The 23,368-nt window shown below is 42.4% G+C and overlaps 1 protein-coding gene across 1 annotated transcript in view; it reads left to right on the top strand.

Annotated features, from left to right (window-relative positions):
- The first annotated feature begins 203 nt into the window (after nt 1-203).
- Nucleotides 204-23,368, top strand: part of ARID3A (AT-rich interaction domain 3A) — a 43,249-nt gene continuing 20,084 nt past the window's right edge. The window contains exons 1-4 of the mRNA XM_060784920.2: nt 204-507; nt 7,787-8,433; nt 10,440-10,761; nt 19,493-19,565. Of these exons, the coding sequence (XP_060640903.2) occupies nt 8,078-8,433; nt 10,440-10,761; nt 19,493-19,565 (751 nt within the window). The 5' untranslated portion in view covers nt 204-507; nt 7,787-8,077. The remainder of the gene's footprint in view (nt 508-7,786; nt 8,434-10,439; nt 10,762-19,492; nt 19,566-23,368) is intronic.

Genomic DNA, 23,368 nt, shown 5'->3' with positions numbered 1-23,368 from the left:
ATCCTTTAGTAAAACTGCACATCCTAAGCTCCCTTAGTAAAACCACATCTCCCAGAATGCCTTAGCATGGAGCCAGGGCAGTTAAAAAGAGACCAGTCTGCGTTTGGGCCCAAGGGGATGAAACTCGTTCGTTTTCTAAAAAATTTTCACGTTTTCCCCTGGGTTTGGGAATTGGGCGACGTCCCCTTAGGAACCTGATTCACCCGATCGGAATTTGCATCTGACTGCTCTTTGGTCACCCGCCCGGATTTGTCCGCGGGGGTCCTATCGCCCGCCGGCACACCAAGCAAGCCAGAAGAAGGAAGGAAGGAAGGAGGCCATGCCAATGCAACTTCGCCCTTTGCAAGTTGCCAGCTTGCTTTGAAAAGAAAGGGGGGAAAAGGGGGAAAGAGAGGGAGGAAAGGAAGAGGGAAAGAAGGAAGGAAGCCAAGAAAGGAAAGGAGAGAAGAAGGAACTGCAGGAGATCAATTGGCCAACATGGGGCAACCCCACCCCTTTCTTTGCAAGGTATGTATTGGGGGGATTGAGGGTCTGATCTCCCCCATAAGTGTTGAATTTGCCCCCCACCCCCTATTGCAATTGGGATTATTTTGCACTTTTCCTTTTTGCAAAGACATTCCTTTACTTCCTATGAGCCTCATTTCCTTTTTTGGGCAGTTTGATCTTCTTTTTCTCCACAAATATGCAAATTTTCTAACACCCCCCCCCCCCTTTAGAAAATTGTGTTGCTTCCTGGTTGGGTTTTGCAACCCTGGCTGTTTAGTCCTGCCATTGTAATGCCTGATTTTCCTGGATTTTTCTGGGCCCAGGCCAAGGTTTTTATTTGAGGATTTTGGAAAATTCCAATTCTTGGGCCAGATTGCAGCACTATATATGCAACACTATATGCAATATATTACATTTCTGGTGGGAATGGTCTTTTTTTTTACTGATTTTTGTAAAAAAAATACCCTTGTTATCATTCATCCTGTGTTAATGTTTGCATATTTGCAGGTTTTTAAATGGTAAACCAAATAAACAACAATAAATACTTGATCCAAGGCCACCTTTCTTTCCCCAGCATTTTATATTATTATTATTATTATTATTATTATTATTATTGCTCATCTTTCTATCTATTTGGTCCAAGGCCACCTTTCTTTCCTCATTAGGCATTTTATATTATTATTATTATTATTATTATTATTATTATTATTATTGCTCATCTTTCTATCTATTTGGTCCAAGGCCACCTTTCTTTCCTCTTTAGACATTTTATATTATTATTATTATTATTGCTCATCTTTCTATCTATTTGGTCCAAGGCCACCTTTCTTTCCCCAGCTCATTAGGCATTTTATATTATTATTATTATTATTATTAATTATTCCTCATCTTTCTATCTATTTGGTCCAAAGCCGCCTTTCTTTCCTCAGGTTCATTAGGCATTTTATATTATTATTATTATTATTATTATTATTATTGCTCATCTTTCTATCTATTTGGTCCAAGGCCGCCTTTCTTTCCTCAAGTTCATTAGGCATTTTATATTATTATTATTATTATTATTATTATATTGTTATTTTACTGACACCACAGTATGCCACAGCAAACGAAATCTATAGGCTGGATTTCGTATCACACAATCACAAGTCGAACACTTCCCAAGCGTATTGTTATTATTATTATTATTATCACTACTACTACTATTATTATATTCTTCTTCTTGCTGTTGCTTCTATTCTATCTTTTCCCAGCTCATTAGGCACTTATTATTATCATTATTACCACTACTACTACTACTGTGATTGCTCTTGTTTTTCTCTGAGCTCATTAGACTATTATTATTATTATTATTATTATTATTGCTGCTGCTGCTATTCTTTCTTCCTCAAGCTTATTAGGCATTTTATATTATAATTATCATCTTTATTATTGCTCTTCATTCTTCCCCCAGCTCATCAGGCATGTTGTTATTATTATTATTATTATTATTATTATTGTCATTATCATTATTGCTCTAATTTCTTCCCCAAGCTCATTAGGCATTTTATATTATTATTATTATTACTCTTATTTTTCCCCAAGCTAATTAGACATTTATTATTATTATTGTTATTATTATTATTGTTATTATTATTATTTCTGCTGCTAGTCTATCTTCCCCCAGCTCATTAGGCTGTTGTTCTTCTTCCTCCAGTTCATTAAATTATTATTATTATTACTATTACTATTATTGCTCTTGTTTTTCCCCGAGCTCATTAGACATTTTATTGTTGTTGTTGTTGTTGTTGTTATTGTGGCTGCTGCTATTCTATCTTCCTCCAGCTCATTAGACATTTTATATTACTACTACTACTACTACTACTTTGATTTGTTGTTGTTATTATTATTATTATTATTGGTGCTCTTCTTACTTCCCTCAGCTAATAAGGCATTATGATTATGATTATTGCTGCTGCTGTTATTCTTATGGCTGCTGCTCTTTTTTCTTCCCCAAGCTCATTAGGCGTTTTATATTATCATTATTATTAGTGTTGTAATTATTATTATTGCTCTTCATTCTTCCCCCAGCTCATTAGGCATTTTGTATTATTATTATTATTATTACTACTCTTCTTTCTTCCCTGAGCTCATTAGGCATTTCATATTATCATTATTGTTACTGCTGCTGCTATTGCTATTCTTTCTTCCCTGAGCTCATTAAGCTTATTATTATTATTATTATTATTATTATTATTATTGCTGCTGCTGTTCCTCCAGCTCATTAGACATTTTAAATTAAATTATTGTGGTTGTTGCTCTTCTTTCTTCCCCAGCTTATTATTATTATTATTATTATTATTATTATTATTTCTCCTTCCAGCTAATTTGGAATTATTATTATGATTATTACTCTTATTTCTTCCTCCTGCTAATTTGGAGTTTATAATAATAATAATAACAATAATAATAATCTAAATTAATTATTATTATCATTCTTACTATAATAATCTTGCTCTTCCTTCTGCTAATTTGGAATTTATTATTATTATTATTATTATTATTATTATTGGTTTTAGAATGACATGATGACCTTTTTTCTTCCATCCGCTATTTTGGAATTTAATAATAATGGTTTTTATTAGTAACTAGCTGTACCTGCCATGCGTTGCTGTGGCCAACCTTCCCTCTCTCGTTCTCTTCTTTCCCTCCTTCCCTCCCTCTTTCCTTCCTTCCCTTTTTTTCTTTCCTTCTCTCCTTCCTTCTCTTCCTTTTCCCTTCCTTCCCCCTTTTCTTTCCCTTCTTCTTTCTCCCCTTGCTTCGTTCTCTACCTATTCTTGGACTGCAACTCCCAGCAGTCCTCCTGATCTATCTACCTACCTATCTATCTCTATCTAATCTATCTATCTGGAGGATTGCTGGGAGTTGCAGTCCAGGAACAGGGCATTGGAAATATGCAGGAACAGGGATGCTCTCAAAGAAACCCAAGGAGAAGAAAGCTTGCAGCTTGGAAGCAATGCATTTGGATCATCCTCCTCTCCTAAAGGGCCTGATCTAGGGGATGCTGGGAGCTGTAGTCCAAAAGAGAGTGTGGATATGCTTTTGTGTGTTTTGTTTGTCAGAGGGAGTTGTGTTGCGCATGTGCTGTAGCGTCTTTTTGCTTTTTTGGCGTTTTAAGTCCCTTCTGTTTGTTTTTCAGTGTTTTTATGAGTGATATATGTGTTATGTGTGTGTATTTATTTGTGTATATATGTGTGTTTGCATATATATATATGATTTTGCACGTGTTGCAATGTATTTTTATTTTTTGACTTTTTATGTCTCTTCTGCTGTGATTTTCAGTGTTTTTATGAGTGATGGTCATTCATTGGCCTGATAGGTGTATTGTGTCCAAATTTGGTGTCAATTCGTTCAGTGGTTTTTGAGTTTAGTTAATCCCACAAACGAACATTACATTTTTATTTATAACTAGCCGTCCCCTGCCACGCGTTGCTGGGGTTCTGTGTGGGAGGTTTGGCCCAATTCTATCGTTGGTGGGGTTCAGAATGCTCTTTGATTGTAGGTGAACTACAAATCCCAGCAACTACAACTCCCAAATGTCAAGATTCTATTTTCCCCAAACTCCACCAGTGTTCACATTTGGGCATATTGAGTATTCGTGTAGAATTTAGTCCAGATCTATCATTGTTTGAGTCCACAGTGCTCTCTGGATGTAGGTGAACTACAATTCCAAAACCAAAGGACACTGCCCACCAAACCCTTCCAGTATTTTCTTGGTCATGGGAGAACTGTGTGCCAAGTTTGGTTCAATTCCATCGTTGGTGGGGTTCAGAATGCTCTATGATTGTAGGTGAACTATAAATCCCAGCAACTACAACTCCCGAATGTCAAGATTCTATTCTCCCCAAACTCCACCAGTGTTCACATTTGGGCATATTGAGTCTTCGTGTAGAATTTAGTCCAGATCTATCATTGTTTGAGTCCACAGTGCTCTCTGGATGTAGGTGAACTACAACTCCAAAACCAAAGGACACTGCCCACCAAACCCTTCCAGTATTTTGTTGGTCATGGGAGAACTGTGTGCCAAGTTTGGTTCAATTCCATCGTTGGTGGGGTTCAGAATGTTCTTTGATTGTAGGTGAACTATAAATCCCAGCAACTACAACTCCCAAATGACAAAATCAATTTTTTGAGTGAAGGACATATATTGGGTTTTTAGGTGTCTTGTGTCCAAATTTGGTGTCAATTTCTCCAGTGGTTTTTGAGTTCTGTTAATCCCACAAACAACATTACATTTTTATTTATATAGACTAGCCGTCCCCTGCCACGCATTGCTGTGGCCCAGTCTGTGTATATGTATTTTGTGTGTATATATATTTGTGTATATATGTGTGTTTGCATATATATATATAGTTTTTCACGTGTTGTAATGTATTTTTATTTTTGACTTTTTATGTCTCTTCTGCTGTGTTTTTCAGTGTTTTTTATGAGTGATGGTCACTCATTGGCCTGATAGGTGTATTGTGTCCAAATTTGGTGTCAATTCATTCAGTGGTTTTTGAGTTATGCTAATCCCACAAACGAACATAACATTTTTATGTATATAGAAGAAGATAGTAGTAGTTTTGCTCAGTTTCCTTTCTCCAGCTAATTTGGAATTTGTTGTTGTTGTTGTTGTTGATGATGATCAGCTATTTTGGCTCTTATCATTATTATTTTGAGTTGTGTCTACAATGAGAACTGTATTGCTGTGCGTGTTCTGGAGTTTTGCTTTGTTTTTTACTGCTACAGCCAATCGGGTGGTGGCAGAGGCGGAACTTGGGGGAAGGAGAGCCTTCTGATTGGCTGCCGGCGCCCCTTGGTATTCTGTGGCAGTTGAAGCCCTTTTGGTGCAATGCGTGGGAAGTAGAATCCAGGGTGAATTTTCTACATTGGATTTTAAATGGATTATTACATTGGATTTGACCCCTTCTCATCAAATCGTGGCTTGTTGGCATGTGACCTGGTTTGTTTACATCATGGTTTATTGATATGTAACCTGGCTTGTTGACATCATGGTTTATTGTCATGTAACTTGGCTTGTTTACATCGTGATTTCTTGGCATGGTTTGTTTACACCATTGTTTCTTGGCATGTAAATTGGTTTGTTTACGTCATCATTTATTGACGTGCATTCTGACTTGTTTACGTCATGGTTTGCTGGCATGTAACCTGGCTTGTTTACATCATGGTTTATCGACATGTAACCTGGCTTGCTTACATCATGTTTTCTTGGCATGTGACCTAGTTATTTACATCATGGTTTGTTGACATGTAACCTGGCTTGCTTACATCATGGTTTATCGACATGTAACCTGGCTTGCTTACATCATGGTTTCTTGGCATGTGACCTAGTTATTTACATCATGGTTTGTTGACATGTAACCTGGCTTGCTTACATCATGGTTTATTGACATGTAACCTGGCCTGCTTACATCATGGTTTCTTGGCATGTGACCTAGTTATTTACATCATGGTTTGTTGACATGTAACCTGGCTTGTTTACATCATGGTTTATCGACATGTAACCTGGCTTGTTTTAAATTTAAATTTAATTCCATTTGGCCTACCCATAGATTTTAAAGTGTGTTGTCCTATTGATAATGTTTATGTTATTGTTTTATTGTTTGTTGTTTTTAAATTGCTTGTATTGTTATTGTTATTGCTTGTATTGTTGTATTCTGGGCTCGGCCTCATGTAAGCCGCACCGAGTCCCCTGGGGAGATGGTAGCGGGGTATAAATAAAGTCTTATTATGATTATTATTATTACATCATGGTTTGTTGGCATGCAACCTGGCTTGTTCATATTGTGGTTTATTGACATGTAACCTGCTTTGTTTACATGATGGTTTGTTGGCATCTAACCTGGTTTGTTTACATTGTGGTTGATTGGCATGTAACCTGGTTCATTTAAATCATGGTTCATTGTCATATTACCTGGCTTAAACCATGATGTTATTTTTCATATGCAAATGAGTTGGAAACACAGATAAAGAGCAGGGTCCTATTGCAAAGAAGCCACTTCGGATAGGATTATATGTATAGACTCTCCTTTTGTAATGTGGCGAAATTGCAAATTTCCTTTTACTGTTGCATCAGCTCACTGACTGACACAAAAAAAGGATTTCATTCATCCATTTGTGATGAGAGTTCGGGGCTTTGGCTTACTTGTATTATTGGGTTTCGCCTGGCTCACGTTGTCCAGATAATATGTAGGATTCTGCGCAGAACTGAATGATCACCCGAATTTTGTAACATGAAGCTTAACCTTGCTCTTTGTTTGCTGTCTTGTGAGTCTCCTTCAGGAGAGATAAAGTAGGGTATAAATAAATATAATAATAATGGGATTTCATGCAGAACAGGGTGGTCACCTGAATTTTGGAACCTGAACCTCAACTGTCCTCTTTGCTTGTCGTCTTGTGAGTCTCCTTCGGGAGAGATAAATCAGAGTGTAAATCAATATAATAATAATAATAATAATAATAATAATGAGCAATATTCTCCCTGATACCGTTAAGCCTTATTTTCCCGTGGGGTCGAGTGGCTGTCTGCTGGGAGGGATCGAATGGTGATGGATTCTTCTCCACTCTCGCATTCAATGATTTTATTTATTTATTTATTTATTTATTTCAGAGTTTTATATACCGACCTTCTCACCTCTTTTGAGGGACTCAGACCGATTTCCAACCATAAAAACACATACAATCGGTAAAAACATCATAGTTCATATTACAATAACACATTAAAACAACAAATATATCCAAAACTACAGTGGTCAGTCGTCATACTAAAAAACAATTATACATCATCTTCCATCCATGTCTTAGGGTGTTGTCTCACTCATCAAAAGCCTGTCTCCATAACCATGTCTTCACCTGTTTCCGAAAAGTCAGGATAGATATTTCCCTATTTCTCTCTGCGAACCTCCCAATGTCCGTGAGGTTGGGTGGCCATCTGCCAGGAGGGATCGAATGGGGTTGGATCCTTCTCCACTCTCACATTCAATGATTCGATGGCCTTATTTCTCTCCACAAATCTTCTAATACCTGTGAGGCTGGGCGGCCATCTGTCAGGAGGAATCAAATGATTTCAGATCCTTCTCTACTCTCGCATCTGATGATTCTATGGCCCTATTTCTCTCCGTGAACCTTCAAACGTCCGTGAGGTTGGGTGGCCATTGGTCGGGAGGGATCATATAGTGTTGTGGCAGCATGGGGCCAGTCTGGATGGCCTTTGAAGGGTCTCTTTAGGATTCCTCTCTAATGTGTTTTCCTTTGTCTCTAGGGCCTGTCTGATACCTAGATGAAGAGGAAAAAGGAACGGACGTGACGGACGGGAAAACCGACGGAGGAGGTGGCGCCCCATTGGCCGTGAAGTGAGACGTGCTGGGGTTTATTTGGAATATTTGGGGGAAAAGAACCTTCGAGGTTCTCGAAAGAGAGGCAGAACGAGAGAGAGTGCTGGGCCACCACGGCGCTAAGCCCTGCCCCTCCCAGCCCAGGGTCCTCCCCTTTGGGGCATCCTCTTGCCCCTTTGGCTCACTTGCCACCGCTGTTGCCCCCTGCTGGCCGGGCCATGAAGTTGCAGGCGGTGATGGAGAACCTCCAGCGGCAGCAACAGGCCCGGCTGCAGCAGGAGATGGAGGCGCGGCAACAACAAGCCATGGCAGCCGCAACGGCAACATCAACAGAAGACCCCCCTCGAGGCAGGATGGACACCGCAGAACCTGAGAGTGCCAGGATGCAGCGGGCGCAGATGGAAGCCTTGGCGGCCATGCGGGCGGCGGCGGCCGGACTCGGACACTCGCCGCTTGCAGAGGGTGGCGGCCGTTCATCATCATTGTCGTCGGAAACCGAAGGAAGGGAGGAAGGAGAGGATGAGGAGACTGAGTATCCGCCAGGAATGGGCTCCGAAGAAGAAGAGGCGATGCTGTGAGTGGCACTTTTGGGAATGTTTCTTCCTTGTGATTCTTAGGAATTTCTAGGTCTTCCAGTGCAACTCTGTGGTTACCCTTTTCCTCCTATTTGCCCATCGAGCTGCACTAGAGGACTGGGAAATGGCCAGAAGGATCTTCCCTATGGAGAGTGCTAGGCCTTGCAATGCCACCCCTGAATTCAGCAACTATTTGGCTTCTTTATGAGCTTTCCCTTTGATTGTTTTCGAGAGACAATAAAACGCAGGAGCCCAACCGGCCTGGCAGGTTTTTTGGGTTGGAAAAGCCGGCGGCTGCTTTCGGTGATCTGCATTCCACCCCGAAATGTTTTCCATGCAGTGAACAGTTTCCTTTTTGAGGGTTAGTTATCTGTCTATATAGAAAAGTCACTTATGCTTTTGTACTACAAAAGCTGTTACTAAGTAGAGTGGCCCTCTGTGGCGTTGCTGGGAAAGGAAGGAGGGAAGAAGAAAGGAAGGAACAAGAAAAAGAAGTGAAAGAAAGGAAGAGAGAAGGAGGGGGAGGAAGAAAAAGGAGGGAAAGAAGAGAAATAAAGCAGGGAACTTGTTATTATTATTAGTATTATTATTTCAGACAGATAAGAGGAGAGGGAGAGAGATTTGCCCTTATAGGATTGCCATATTTCCTACAATCAATCCATCTAGCTGCTATTAATTTCCAGTAGCTAGATGGATGGATGGATGAATAGACAGATAGATGGATGGATGGATACTGGAACTCCCTTCTTCCCAGGGAAGTCAGAATGACCCCCTCCCTGTTGTCCTTCCTTCCGGTGGCAGGTTGAAACCTTTTCATTCAGGCAGGCTTTTAAAGAAGAATGTTTTTAAGATTGTCAGGAGCTGCTGTGATTTGATAGGCTTTTAATGATGTTTAATACTGTTTTAATACTTTTATATATTTTAAGTTGTATTGCAATCCTTTTGGTTGTCAGCCGCTTTGAGTCTCCTCCATATGGAGAGAAAAAGCAGGATATAAATAAACATAATAATAATGATAGATAGATAGACAGACAGACAGACAGACAGGCAGACAGGCAGACATACAAATGGATGGAAAGAGAGATAGATGGATGGACAGACAGATAGACAGAAAGATGGATAGATGGGTGGATGGATAGATAAATAGATGGATAAATGTATAGGTAGGTAGGTAGATAGACAGACATACAGATGGAGATAGATGACTAGCTAGATAGATGGACAAATAGGACGATGACTGGCTGGATGGATGGATGACTAGATAGATAAGTAGATGGATGGATGCACAGACTGATAGATAGATAGATAGATAGATAGATAGATAGATAGATGAATAGATAGATAGATAGATAGATAGATAGATAGATGGTTAGATGGTTAGACAGACGGACAGATGGCTGGCTGGCTAGCTAGCTAGATAGATAGACAGATAGACAGATAGATAGACAGACAGACGAATAGATGGATGGTTGGATGGATGGATGGATGGATAAATAGATGGATGGATGCATAAATCGATAGACAAATGGATGAACAGACAGAAAGACAGACAGACAGATAGGCAGATGGATGGATGGACATATGAATGGATAGAGTGACGGATGGATGGATAAATAGACAGATGGATACATAGATAGACAGATTGACAGATAGATGAATAGATGGACAGATAGATGGATGGATGGACAGATGGATGGATAGATAAATAGTCGGATGGATAGACAGATAGATAGACGGATGGACATATGAATGGATAGGGTGACAGACAAATAGATAGATGGATAAGTTGACAGACAGACTGATAGATGAATGGATGGATAGATGGATAGAATGATAGAGTGCTAGAGAGATATTTCCCCCAGTAATATGACCCCCCCCCCCTTTTCCCTACAAGTAATTTACAGCTAATAGAAAGATAGGTATTTCCCTTGTATTTGGTGGGGGAGCCCTATTGGGGGCCAGATCCGGGACCCTCATGTTGACCTCCTTGTCCCTGACCTGACAGGAAGGGCCGGTGGGGTGACGAGGATGATTTTGATGATGAAGAAGAGGAGGAGGAGGAAGAGGAGGACTACGATGAGGAAGAGGAGGGCGAGGAGATGCCGGAGGAAGGCCTTGGGGATCTACCTGGGGGTCCGGTCCGCTCCGGCCCAGTTCTCCTCCGCAAGCAGCCTGCCCCACAGCCCTTCCGCGGTGAGCCCTCCCCCCGGACAGCGGGGCTCTCCTCCGAACGCCTGCCCTCTGGAGCAGCCCCCCAGGCCTTGGCCCAGCCCCAGCCCCCCGTCCTGGACCATGGAGACTGGACCTACGAGGAGCAGTTCAAGCAGGTAGGCCAGGCCTTTATGTGTATATGGATGTGTATATATTGCAAGCCTTCTTTTTTCCCAAACCCCTGGGACTCAAAGTATTTGGAGTGTTGGATTTCAAATGACTTCTATATCCATATATATATATATATATATATAGAGAGAGAGAGAGAGAGAGAGAGAGAAGTATGGGCAAACCCAGACCCGGGAGCCAGATGCAGCCCCTTGGGCTCTTTTCTCAAGCCCTCACCATCCTATCCTTCCTTCTCTCTTTCCTTCCTCCTTCCCTCCATCTTTCTCCTTCTCTTGCACTCTTTCATCCTTCCTTCTTCTCTCTCTTCCTCTTTCTCCTTCCTTCCTTCCTTCCTTCCTTCCTTCCTTCTTTCCTTCCTTCCATCTGTTCGTCTTTCCTTCCTTCTCTTTTCTCCCTCCCCTCCCACCCTTTCATTCTTCCTTCCCTCTCTCTTTCTCCTTCCTTCCTTCCGTCCGTCCATCTTTCCTTCCTTCTCTCTTTTCTCCCTTCCCTCCCACTTCCTCCCACTTCCTCTCTCCCTCCATTCCCTTCCATTCCCTTCCACCCTTTCATTCTTCCTTCTCTTTCCTTCCCCCACTTCCTTCCTTATTTCCTTCCTTCCTTCCATCCATCCATCCCTTCCACCCTTTTCTCCTTCCCTCCTTCCCTCCCTTTTGTCCTTCCTTCCTTCTCTCTTTCTTTCCTCCTTACCTCCGTCCCTTCCCTCCCTCTTTCCCCTTCTATCATTCCCTTTCACTCTTTCGTCCTTCCTTCCCTCTTTCCTCCTCTCATCCTCTTTCTCCTTCCCTCCTTCCTTCCTTCTTTCCTTTTTTCCTTCCTTCCTTCCTTCCTTCTTTCCTTCCCTTTTGTCTTTCTTTCCTTCTCTCTGTCCCTTATCCTTTCCTTCCATCCTTCCCTTCCACCCTTTCATCCTTCCTTCCCTTTTGTCTTTCCTTCCTTCTCTCTTTCCTCCCTACTTCCCCCTCTCTCTTTCTCCTTCATCCTTTCTTTCATCCTTGCCTTCCACCCTTCATTCTTCCTTCCTTCTTTCATTACTTTATCTCTCCCTTCTTTCCTTCCATCTTTCTCTTCCTCCCTCCCTTCCTCTGTTCCTTCTCTTTTGTCTTTCCTTCTTTCCCTCATTCCGCCTCCTTCCCTCTTTCCTTCTTTCTTCTTCCATCATTCCCTTCTTCCCTTCCGTCCTTCCTTCCTTCCATCACTGGACAGCCAGTCCTCCTAGCAGGGACTGCTGGCGAGCAACCCCCAAGTTAGAAAATTTGCCCATGCGTGCCATATATACATACACTATCATTGTATGCAGTAGTTTTCAATACAAAATTGTGCGTGAAAGTTTGTGTGCATTGAAGCATCCTGCTGCAAAGGGGGAATAATATTCTATCAGCTTGGAAAGGCTTTTAAACTGAGGTTAGGTGGGCATCTTTGAGGAGAGTTTTGGCAGTATCTTCCTGGCTGAATGGGGGTGGACTGGATGGCCTCTGGAGGTCCCATTCCAATGCTGGCATTCTATTCTTCCTGCCGGCTTTTTATCACAGGAAGGGAGGAAGCGCATTTCCTCCTCATTGAGTCAAGAAGGGGCCATAAAGCGATTGGAAGGAAACATCAAAGACGGGCTCGGGGGTAAATACATTGGGAATTGGGAGAGGAATCCCCCCCTTAAAATGGGACCCAGATGGAAGGGAAAGGGTGTTTCTTGGGGTCTTTGTACATTTACTGTACAATCCATGCTGTTTGACCCCACTTTTAACCCTTTGGGAGTTGTAGCTTTACATGGACTTTAAATTTCTCTGCTCAAATGTCCTGGGGCCGTCCCCAAACTACAAATTCCAGGATTCCATAGCATTGATCTGTGAAAGTTCAACTGCATTCGTTGTGTAGCGTAGAGGCACTACATTCGATTACATTGCAGGTTTCCAGCAAACTTTTGGTGATATTCAGGTTCCTGGTGAACGTTCAGTAGTGTTATAGATTGCTAGTGAACATTTGGCGACATCATAGGTTCCCAGAGAATGTTCTGTGACATCATGGATTCCTGGTGAACATTCCATAACCTCATACATTTCTGGTGAACATTTGGTGACATCATAGTTTCTAGTGAACATTTAGTGACATCGTAGATTCCTGATGAACATTGAGCAATGTTATAGATTTCTAGTGAACATTTGAGGACATCATAGAGTCTTGGTAAACATTCAGCAACATCATGGATTTCTGGTGAACATTCAGTGGTGTTATAGATTTCTAGTGAACATTTGGTGACATGAATTCCTGGTAAACATTGAGTTATGTTATAGATTCCAGGTGGACATTTGATGACATCATGGATTCCTGATGAACATTGAGTGATGTTATAGATTCCCGGTGAATATTTGGTAAAATTATAGATTCCTGGTGAATATGTGGTGACATCATAGATTTTCTGGTGGACATTGAGTGATATTATAGATTCCTGGTAAACATTTGGTAACATCATAGATTCCTGCTGAATATTTGGTGACATGACAAATTCCCGGAGAACATTGAGTGATATTATAGATTCCCAGTGAACATTTGGTAACATCATAGATTCCTGGTGAATATGTGGTGACATCATAGATTTCTTGGTGGACATTGTGTGATGTTATAGATTCCCAGTGAATATTTGGTAACATCATAAGATTCCCTGTGAACATTTGGTGACATCACAGATTCCCGGTGAACATTGAGTGATGTTATAGATTCCCGGTGAATATTTGGTAACATCATAGATTCCTGGTGAATATGTGGTGACATCATAGATTTCCTGGTGGACATTGTGTGATGTTATAGATTCCCTGTGAACATTTGGTGACATTACAGATTCCTGGTGAACATTGAGTGATGTTATAGATTCCCAGTGAATATTTGGTAACATCATAGATTCCTGGTGAACATTTGGTAACATCATAGATTCCTGGTGAATATTTGATGACATGACAGATTCCCGGTGAACATTGAGTGATATTACAGATTCCTGGTGAACATTTGGTAACATCATAGATTCCTGGTGAATATGTGGTGACATGACAGATTCCCGGTGAACATTGAGTGATATTACAGATTCCTGGTGAACATTTGGTAACATCATAGATTCCTGGTGAATATTTGGTGACATGACAGATTCCCGGTGAACATTGAGTGATATTACAGATTCCTGGTGAACATTTGGTAACATCATAGATTCCTGGTGAATATGTGGTGACATGACAGATTCCCGGTGAACATTGAGTGATATTACAGATTCCTGGTGAACATTTGGTAACATCATAGATTCCTGGTGAATATGTGGTGACATCATAAGATTCCCAGTGAACATTTGGTGATATCACAAATTCCTGGTGAAGTTTCAGTGACATCATATATACCTGGTGTACATTCAGTGACATTTTAATTCCTGGTGCGCATGTGGCAACCTCCTCTCAGGCCTCCTTGCCAAGTCGGAGTTGGGTGCTGGGTGTTGCCACTTCCTTGAAGGGTGAAGGAGAAGTCACTTGGCTCCCGTCTGAGCCAGCCGGCCTGTGCCCTCCTCCTCCTCTCTGCCGCCGTGTTTACATTCCTGGCCGCCGCCTGGCCTCACCTTCCACGCCGGGCTTGCCAAGGCGGCTGGCACCAGGTCAAGCAGGCCTGAGATGGCTGGCACCCATCCAAGGGAGCTCCCAGCCGGAGCAGCCCTGGCAGCCACCCAAAGGGGAACATGTCGGAAATGCGGAAGCCGCCCTTTTTGACTCAGGCTTCCCCTTTCTTTCTTGCCTTTGCAGAGAAGGCAGGGTTGGGCAAGAAACGGCAGAAATCTTAATATGCCGGTAAATTTGTGAGAGCTTCTTGCACCAGAGAAGGAGGTCTACTTGCCTGGCCGAATGGGGTCAGACTAGATGACCTTCTGGCTCCCTTAAAGGCCTTTTGAGTAAACATTCAGCTGTCGATGTCACTTTCTTTGCAAATATCGATCCGCCAGCCAACCAAGCGGATCATCTCATTCTCTTTCGGAAAAGGGAGAGTCCCGGCCGGCTTTTCCGCCAGGTTTTTCAGGTTCTTTCCCTGTCTTATTTTCGAACTCTCTTGGGACTGTCACTCCCATCATCCCCAGCCAGCATTCTGGGATTGGTAGTGCTCCAAAAGGCCCCTTTCTTTCCTTCCTTTTTTGCCCATCAAGATATAAGGCAAGCTATGCCTCTCTTTCTTTCTCCCGAAACATGGGATTAGGGCTCAGACATCTTATTGCAATTAGCGGATTAACAAGCTTTGCTTCCCTGACGGAGAAATGCCTGGTTAATTAAATGGCTGAGAGAAGGATCAAGGGCTACCATGGATTCCCTTTTAAGTGCTGCAGTTGGAGCCCTGGGCTCAAATAATTATCCAGTCTTCTTATAATTATAATTATTTTTTATTTTATTAGGGTTTGAATCCTTGTGCAGTCATCATCATCTTGTTATTATTATTATTAGGGTTCAAATTCTCTTCCTATTATTATTATTATTATTATTATTATTATTATTAGGGTTCAAATCCTTGTGCAATCATCATCATACTTTTATTAATATTATTATTATTACTATTATTCAAATTTGTGTGCAGTTGTCATCATCATCATGATATTATTATTATTATTATTATTAGGGTTCAAATCCTTGTGCAGTTGTCATCATCATCATATTATTCTTACTCTTATTATTATTATCGTTCAAATCCTTGTGCAGTCATCCTGTTATTATTATTATTATCGTTCAAATCCTTGTGCAGTTGATGATGATGATTAGGGTTCAAATCCTTGTGCAATCATCATTATCATATTATTCTTACTCTTATTATGGTTTGAATCCTTGTGCAGTCATCCTATTATTATTATTATTATTATTATTATTATTATTGCTATTATTATTAGGGTTCAGATCTTTGTGCAGTCACATTATTATTATTATTATTATTATTATTAGGGTTCAAATTCTCTTCCTATTATTATTATTATTAGGGTTCAAATCCTTGTGCAGTCGTCATCATCATCATATTATTCTTACTCTTATTGTTATTATTAGGGTTTGAATCCTTGTGCAGTCATCCTATTATTATTATTATTATTATTATCGTTCAAATCCTTGTGCAGTCACCATCATCATCTTATGATGGTGATGATGATGATTAGGGTTCAAATCCTTGTGCAGTTGTCATCATCATCATATTATTCTTACTCTTGTTGTTATTATGGTTTGAATCCTTGTGTAGTCATCCTATTATCATCATCATCATCATTATTATTATTATTATTATTATTAGGGTTAAAATCTTTGTGCAGTCACATTATTATTATTATTATTATTATTATTATTATTAGGGTTCAAAGCCTTGTCCGGAAAATCATCCTCTTCTTTGAATTCAAATATTTGCCTGATTATTATTATTATTATTATTATTATTATTATCAGGGTTCGAAGCCTTGTCCGGAAATCATCCTCTTCTTCGAATTCAAATATTTGCCTGACCATTATTATTATTATTATTATTATTATTATTATTATTATTATTGGAATATTTTCAAGCTGAGGACAATGGGATGCCAAAAGAAGCATGTGTGAAACTCATTGCGTTGCTAATCTGCGACCCGAAAGATAAAAATGCCCATGAAATAACAATTTGGAGACCCGGCTTAGAAACCTTGTCGGATTATTATTATTATTATTATTATTATTATTATTATTTGAACATTTTCAAGTTGTGGATGACAGGATGCCTAAAGCAGCAGGTCCAAAACACATTTTGGGGAGGGGGGGGTTCCTACTTGCAAAATGTTTGCAGGCTTTCAATACTGCAAAAAATAATCATTGCTGAAAAATTGCACAGCTGTCCGTTTCGGTCTCGAACGGCAGAAGAGGAAGTGAGATTCGAAACGGCAACTTTCTCGGTCCATATATAGATGCGATTTGATTTTTTTTGGCAAACAGAAGGCTGCTTAGAATCAGACAGGGTCCCCAAAGGACATCTAGTCCACCTCCACTCATCTAGGCAGTGAGGCACACCAAAAGCACTCCCAAATGAGGCCCGTGCGACTTACAAAGACGGAGATACACCCTATTCCACTAGGAAGGGGTCCCCCAAAGGTTATCTAGTCTGACCTTATTCAGCTAGAAGCGGATGCACAACTCAAGCACCCAAATGAGGCCCATGCGGCCTACAAAGACGGAGACACATCCTATTCCGCTAGCATTGGAAGGGATCCCCCAAAGGCTATCTAGTCTGAGCTCATTCAGCTAAACAGGGGATGTATAATGTATTGTCGAAGGTTTTCATGGCTGGAATCACTGGGTTGTTGTAGGTTTTTTTAGGCTATATGGCCATGTTCTAGAGGCATTTTCTCCTGACATTTCACCTGCATCTATGGCAAGCATCCTCAGAGGTAGTGAGATCTATTGGAACTAGGAATCTGTGGAATGACCAGGGTGGGGCAAAGAACTCTTGTCTGTTGGAGCTAAGTGTGAATGTTTCAACAGATATGGGTACCAGTATTAAAAAAAACTCTAAAATTACAACAGCAAACAACAGAGGGGAAACAATCAGGCACATCCAATCACCTCTCAACAAAAGATTGCCCCAGGCACTGCCAGGCCATCAAATGCTAATTAAGGTGGTCAGTTGAAACATTCACACCTAGCTGCAACAGACAAGAGTTCTTTGCCCCACCCTGGTCATTCCACAGATATGTAAACCCATTTTCCTAGTTCCAATAGACCTCACTACCTCTGAGAATGCTTGCCATAGATGCAGACGAAACGTCAGGAGAAAATGCCTCTAGAACATGGCCATATAACCCGAAAAAACCTACAACAATCCAGGAGATGTATAGCTCAAGCACTCCCAAATTAGGCCCATGCGACCTACAAAGATGGAGAGACATCCTATTCCACTAGCATTGGAAGGGGTCCTCCAAAGGCTATTTAGTCTGACCTCATTTAGCTATACAGGGGATGCACAACTCAAGCACTCCCAAATGAGGCCCATCTAACCAAAGACAGAGAGGCATCCTATTCTAATAGCATTGGAAGAGGTCCCCAAAGGGCATCAAGTCCAATCTCATTCGGCCACAACTCAAGCACTCCCAAAAGAGGCCCATCTAACCAAAGACAGAAAGGCATCCTATTCTGCTAGAGTTGGAAGGGCCCCGCAAAGGTCATCTAGTCTGGCCCCTTTTGGGACAGGCAAGGAGCCCACAATGAAAGCCCTTCTGAAATGAACCCAAAGCAGCCTCCCCCCCCCCCCCGCTGAAAAGGGGGTTGCAGAGTCATGCGCTCCCCTCTTTTGCCCTGCAGTCAAAGATCAAAGGGTTTCTGTGGGGCTTTTTTGTGTGTCATGCACCCCATTTCTCTGAACAGACAAAGGATGGCATTTGAGCCACTGTCTGCACGCCCTGGGCGACAACCCATGTGCTTTCCTCGTGCCAGAAAGACAAGTCGAAAAGCAATCCATCCCGTTCAATGCAGGGCTTCTATTATTATTATTATTATTATTATTATTATTATTATTATTATTGCCAGCTATTAATAATAGGAATCTTTCCTGCTTTGGCCACCTGCTTGGCAAACTAGTCAACAACCTGAAATTCAGGCCTTTTCTGACACCGTTGGGCTTTCTGGGCCGTTTCCTTCTTTTGAGGCTGAGAGAGTGTGACCAATTGGAGGTCCTTGATATAGCACATGTAATGTAATAAATACAATACATCTATGTGTGTGTGTGTGTTACTTACTTAGGCAATCCTTTGTAGCTTGAGGAGAATGGTCCTCCAAGTGTAGTGAATATGTAGGTGACCGTGGAGACCTATTTTTGACCCAGATGTTCTCCCACCGTTAGGACATCGGTTTCCAGGTGGAAGGCAGTCCCGGTCAGGGTTGGCTTGACGCGCCTTCTTCCTCTTGGCATGTTTCCCACTTTTGCCCTCCATTCGTGCCTCTCTGAATTCTGCATCACTGCTGGTCACAGCTGACCTCCAGTTAGAGTTCTCAAGTGTCAGCGTTTCCCAGTTCTCGGTGTCTATGCCACGGTTTTTAAGGTTGTCTTTCAGCACATCTTTCAATCTCTTTTCCTGTCCACCAACATTACGTTTCCCATTCTTGAGTTGGGAGTAGAGTAACTGCTTTGAGAGACTGTGATCGGGCATTTGGACAACGTGTATGTTTTGTGTGTGTGTGTGTGTGTGTGTGTGTGTGTGTGTGTGTGTATATATATATATAGGTATACATAGAGCCCCCGGTGGCGCAGTGGGTTAAAGCACTGAGCTGATGAGCTTGTTGATCGAAAGGTCGCAGGTTCGATTCCGGGGAGCGGCGTGAGCTTCTGCTGTCAGCCCTAGCTTCTGCCAACCTAGCAGTTCGAAAACATGCAAATGTGAGTAGATCAATAGGTACCGCTCCGGCGGGAAGGTAACGGGGCTCCATGCAGTCATGCCGGCCACATGACTTTGGAGGTGTCTACGGACAACGCTGGCTCTTCGGCTTAGAAATGGAGATGAGCACCACACCCCAGAGTCAGACATGACTGGACTTAATGTCAGGGGACTACCTTTACCTATACATAAAAATACATTTTTAAGATATATATACACACGCACATATATATTTCTTACATATATGTCCATTTTATATGTGTGTGTTTATGTGTATATACATACATAGATATTTGATAGGTGAAGTTCTAATAACATCACCCTCTTTCCCGCAGCTTTATGAACTCGACGCAGACCCCAAGCGGAAGGAATTCTTGGACGACCTCTTCAGCTTCATGCAAAAGCGAGGTGAGCCAAAAAAAAACTCACTCGATTTGTGTGTTTTGGGCACTTTTTTCCAGGGACGATGGGCCTTGTTACTCTCTTTTTTATCTGGGAATGATGGGCCCTGGAAGGAAAGACCCACTGAGGCATTGGGTCCCTCTTTTACATGCATTTTGGGGTCCCTCTTTCAGATATATCGGACACCGTCTTTGGATTTGTTGGATCCCCTTTTTGGAGGCATTATGGGGTGCCCTAAATGAACTTTATCAATGATCTAGGATTGTCTGCACCCCCCTTTCCTCTCCGAAATTCTATCCTAGTTATATATTTCACCTGGTCATGATCAGCATTATTTTTTTAAAAAAATAATTATTACATTTGGCCCGGGAGCCCCCAGAGGCGCAGTGGGTTAAAGCACTGAGCTGCTGAGCTTGTTGATCGAAAGGTCACAGGTTCGATTCCGGGGAGCGGCATGAGCTTCCGCTGTCAGCCCTAGCTTCTGCCAACCTAGCAGTTCGAAAACATGCAAATGTGAGTAGATCAATAGGTACCGCTCCGGCGGGAAGGTAAGGGCGCTCCATGCAGTCATGCCGGGCACATGACCTTGGAGGTGTCTACGGACAACGCTGGCTCTTCGGCTTAGAAATGGAGATGAGCACCACACCCCAGAGTCAGACATGACTGGACTTAATGTCAGGGGACTACCTTTACCTTTTTACATTTGGCCCAGCCATAGGTTTTGAAGCGTTGTTGTTAATGTTTACTGCTTGTTTTTTGTTTATGAGTTTCATTTTATTGTTTTGTATTGCTGTTGTTGTTTTTGCTGATGTATTGTGGGCTCGGCCTCATGTAAGCCGCACCGAGTCTCTTGGGGAGATGGTAGCGGAGTACAAATAAAGTTATTATTATTATTATTATTATTATTATTATTATTATTCAGATTTATTGGGCTCCCTTATTTGGATTTATTATTTATTATTATTATTTACTTCACTTGTATACCTCTCTTCTCAGCCATCAGGCGACTCAGAGCGGTTAACAACCAGTATCAACAATACAGTACAAAATCATTAGTCATTTAAAACAGTAATATTAATTAATTAACATCAATACAACAATACAGCAAAACAACAATCCATCACGTCTCATCAATAGAATCAGCATCCGATCTCGTTGTCCATTAATCCATATTCCAGTAATCAATCAATTCAATCAATTGCACTGCTTAGTTGAAAGCCTGTTCGAAGAGCCAGGTCTTCACTCTCTTCCGGAATGCCAATAAGGAGGGGGCCGATCTAATGTCTGTAGGAAAGGCGTTCCACAACTGGGGGGCCACTACTGAGAAGGCCCTGTCTCTCGTCCCCGCCAGGCGTGCTTGTCGAGAGCAGGGCCTCCCCAAACAATCTTAACGTCCTAACTGGTTCATAGGAGGAGATGCATTCGGACAGATAGGTCGGGCCAGAACCGTTTAGGGCTTTAAAGGCTAAAGCCAGCACTTTGAATTGTGCCCGGTAACAAATTGGCAGCCAGTGGAGCTGGCACAACAGAGGAGTTGTATGCTCCCTGAGTGCCGCTCCTGTTAGCATCCTGGCTGCCTATTGTTGGACCATTTGAAGCTTCAGAGCAGTCTTCAGAGGCAACCCCACGTAGAGAGCGTTGCAGTAGTCTAAACGGGATGTAACCAGAGCGTGGACTACCGTGGCCAAGTCAGACTTCCCAAGGTACGGGCGCAGCTGGCACACAAGTTTTAGTTGTGCGAATGCTCCCCTTTGGTATTCATTGGGTGCCTTTTGCAGATGTGTTATTTTCTTTTCTCAAATCCACCAGCACCATCTTTGGATTCGTTGGGTCCCTTTTTTCATAGGCATTATGGGGCGCCTTTTTCAGATTCATTCGGCACCTTTCTTAGATGCATTAGGTGCCTTTTTCAGATGTGTGATTAGGTGATCCCTCATAGCCCAAGGATGATGGTCCTCCAAGTGTAGTGGGTCTGTATGTGACTGTGGAGCCCTATTCTTGATCCGCATGTTCTCCTGCAGTGAGGGCATTGGTTTCCAGGTGGAAGGCGGTCCCGGTCAAGGTTGGCTTGATGCGCCTCCTTCCTCTTGGCACCTTTCTCCCTTTCGCTCTCCATTTGTGCCTCTTCAAATTCCACAGCACTGCTGGTCAGAGCTGACCTCCAGTTAGAGCACTCAGAGGCCAGGGCTTCCCAGTTATCTCTCAGTGTCTATGCTACAGTTTTTAAGGTCGGCTTTAAGCCCTCCTTTTGATCTCTTTTCCTGTCCATCAACGTTACGTTTCCCATTCTTGAGTTAGGAGTATAGCAACTGCTTTGGGAGATGCTGATCGGGCATTCAGACAACGTGGCCAGTTCAGAGTTGATGGTGTGGAAGCAATGCTAGTGGTCTTTGCTTCTTCCAGCACGCTGACATTTGTCCGCCTGTCTTCCCAAGAGATTTGCAGGATTTTTCGGAGGCAGCACTGATGTTGAGTGTGACGTCTGTAGACAGTCCACGTTTTGTATTGTATTGGGCTTCTTTTTTTGGATTCATTATGCACCTCTTTGTGCTTCATTGGGTGCCTTTTTCAGATATGTGTTTTTCCTTTCTCAATTGCACCAGACACTTTTTGTGGATTGTTTACCTTTCCTAGATGCACCGGAAGCCTTTTTTGGAGACCTTTAGGGGGCACCTTTTGGGGATGTGTTGGGTGCTTTTCCCCGATGCCTCAAAGGATTATATTATCCTTTCTTTGGGGGAATCCAGGAATCCCCTTTAACACAAGCCTAACACAAGTCGTAAGGCTGAACAGGGTATAGGGTTACAGCCTGTGTTAGACGGGGTTACACTCCCCCTGAAGACTCAGGTTCGCAGCTTGGGAGTGATCCTGGACTCATCGCTGAGCCTGGAACCACAGGTTTCAGCGGTGACCGGGAGAGCTTTTGCACAATTAAAACTTGTGCACCAGCTGCGCCCGTACCTTGGGAAGTCTGATCTGGCCACAGTGGTCCACGCTCTTGTCACATCCCGGATAGACTACTGTAACGCACTCTACGTGGGGTTGCCCTTGAAGACGGTTCGGAAACTTCAACTGGTGCAGCGAGCGGCAGCCAGGCTGCTCACTGGAGTGACATACAGAGAGCATACCACCCCTCTGCTGTGTCAGCTCCACTGGCTGCCGGTTCAGTTCCGAGCCCAATTCAAGGTGCTGGTTTTGACCTACAAAACCCTGTACGGTTCCAGTGTATCTGTCCGAACGTATCTCCCTCTACGTCCCACCACGGAATTTAAGATCATCTGAGGGGGCCCTGCTCTCGACCCCACCGCTTTCCCAAGTGGGGCTGGTGGGGACGAGGAGCAGGGCCTTCTCAGTGGCGGCCCCTTACCTGTGGAACTCACTCCCGGTGGATATCAGGACATCAACATCACTCCTGTCCTTCAGGAGGAAGATAAAGACATGGTTGTGGGACCAGGCCTTCAGGCAATCTGCCAACTAAGTAAGGACAACCAGACAAATAGGACCGGCAGGACTGATAACTGTGGAATGAACTCTGAACTATGAGATAGCGAATATTGACCGGTAATAAGGAGTAATTGGTTTGTATCGGTTTGTATGAAATATTTTATGGGTTTTATTGGTTTTATCGGGTACGGATATGATGTACTGTTGTTGTTTGCTATTTCGCGCTATTGTGTTTTTATCATTGTTGTATGTTACGGGCATCGAATTGTGCCTTGGATATGTAAGCCGCCCTGAGTCCCCTTCGGGGTGAGAAGGGCGGGGTAAAAGTAAACCAGATCAATAAATTTTCCCTCTAAGGAAAAAGA

The sequence above is a fragment of the Anolis sagrei genome, chromosome X, assembly GCF_037176765.1.
Source record: "Anolis sagrei isolate rAnoSag1 chromosome X, rAnoSag1.mat, whole genome shotgun sequence".
In the NCBI taxonomy this organism is placed as follows: domain Eukaryota; kingdom Metazoa; phylum Chordata; class Lepidosauria; order Squamata; family Dactyloidae; genus Anolis; species Anolis sagrei.
The sequence above is the reverse complement of the archived record's forward strand: the minus strand, read 5'-3'. Positions and strand labels throughout refer to the sequence as shown.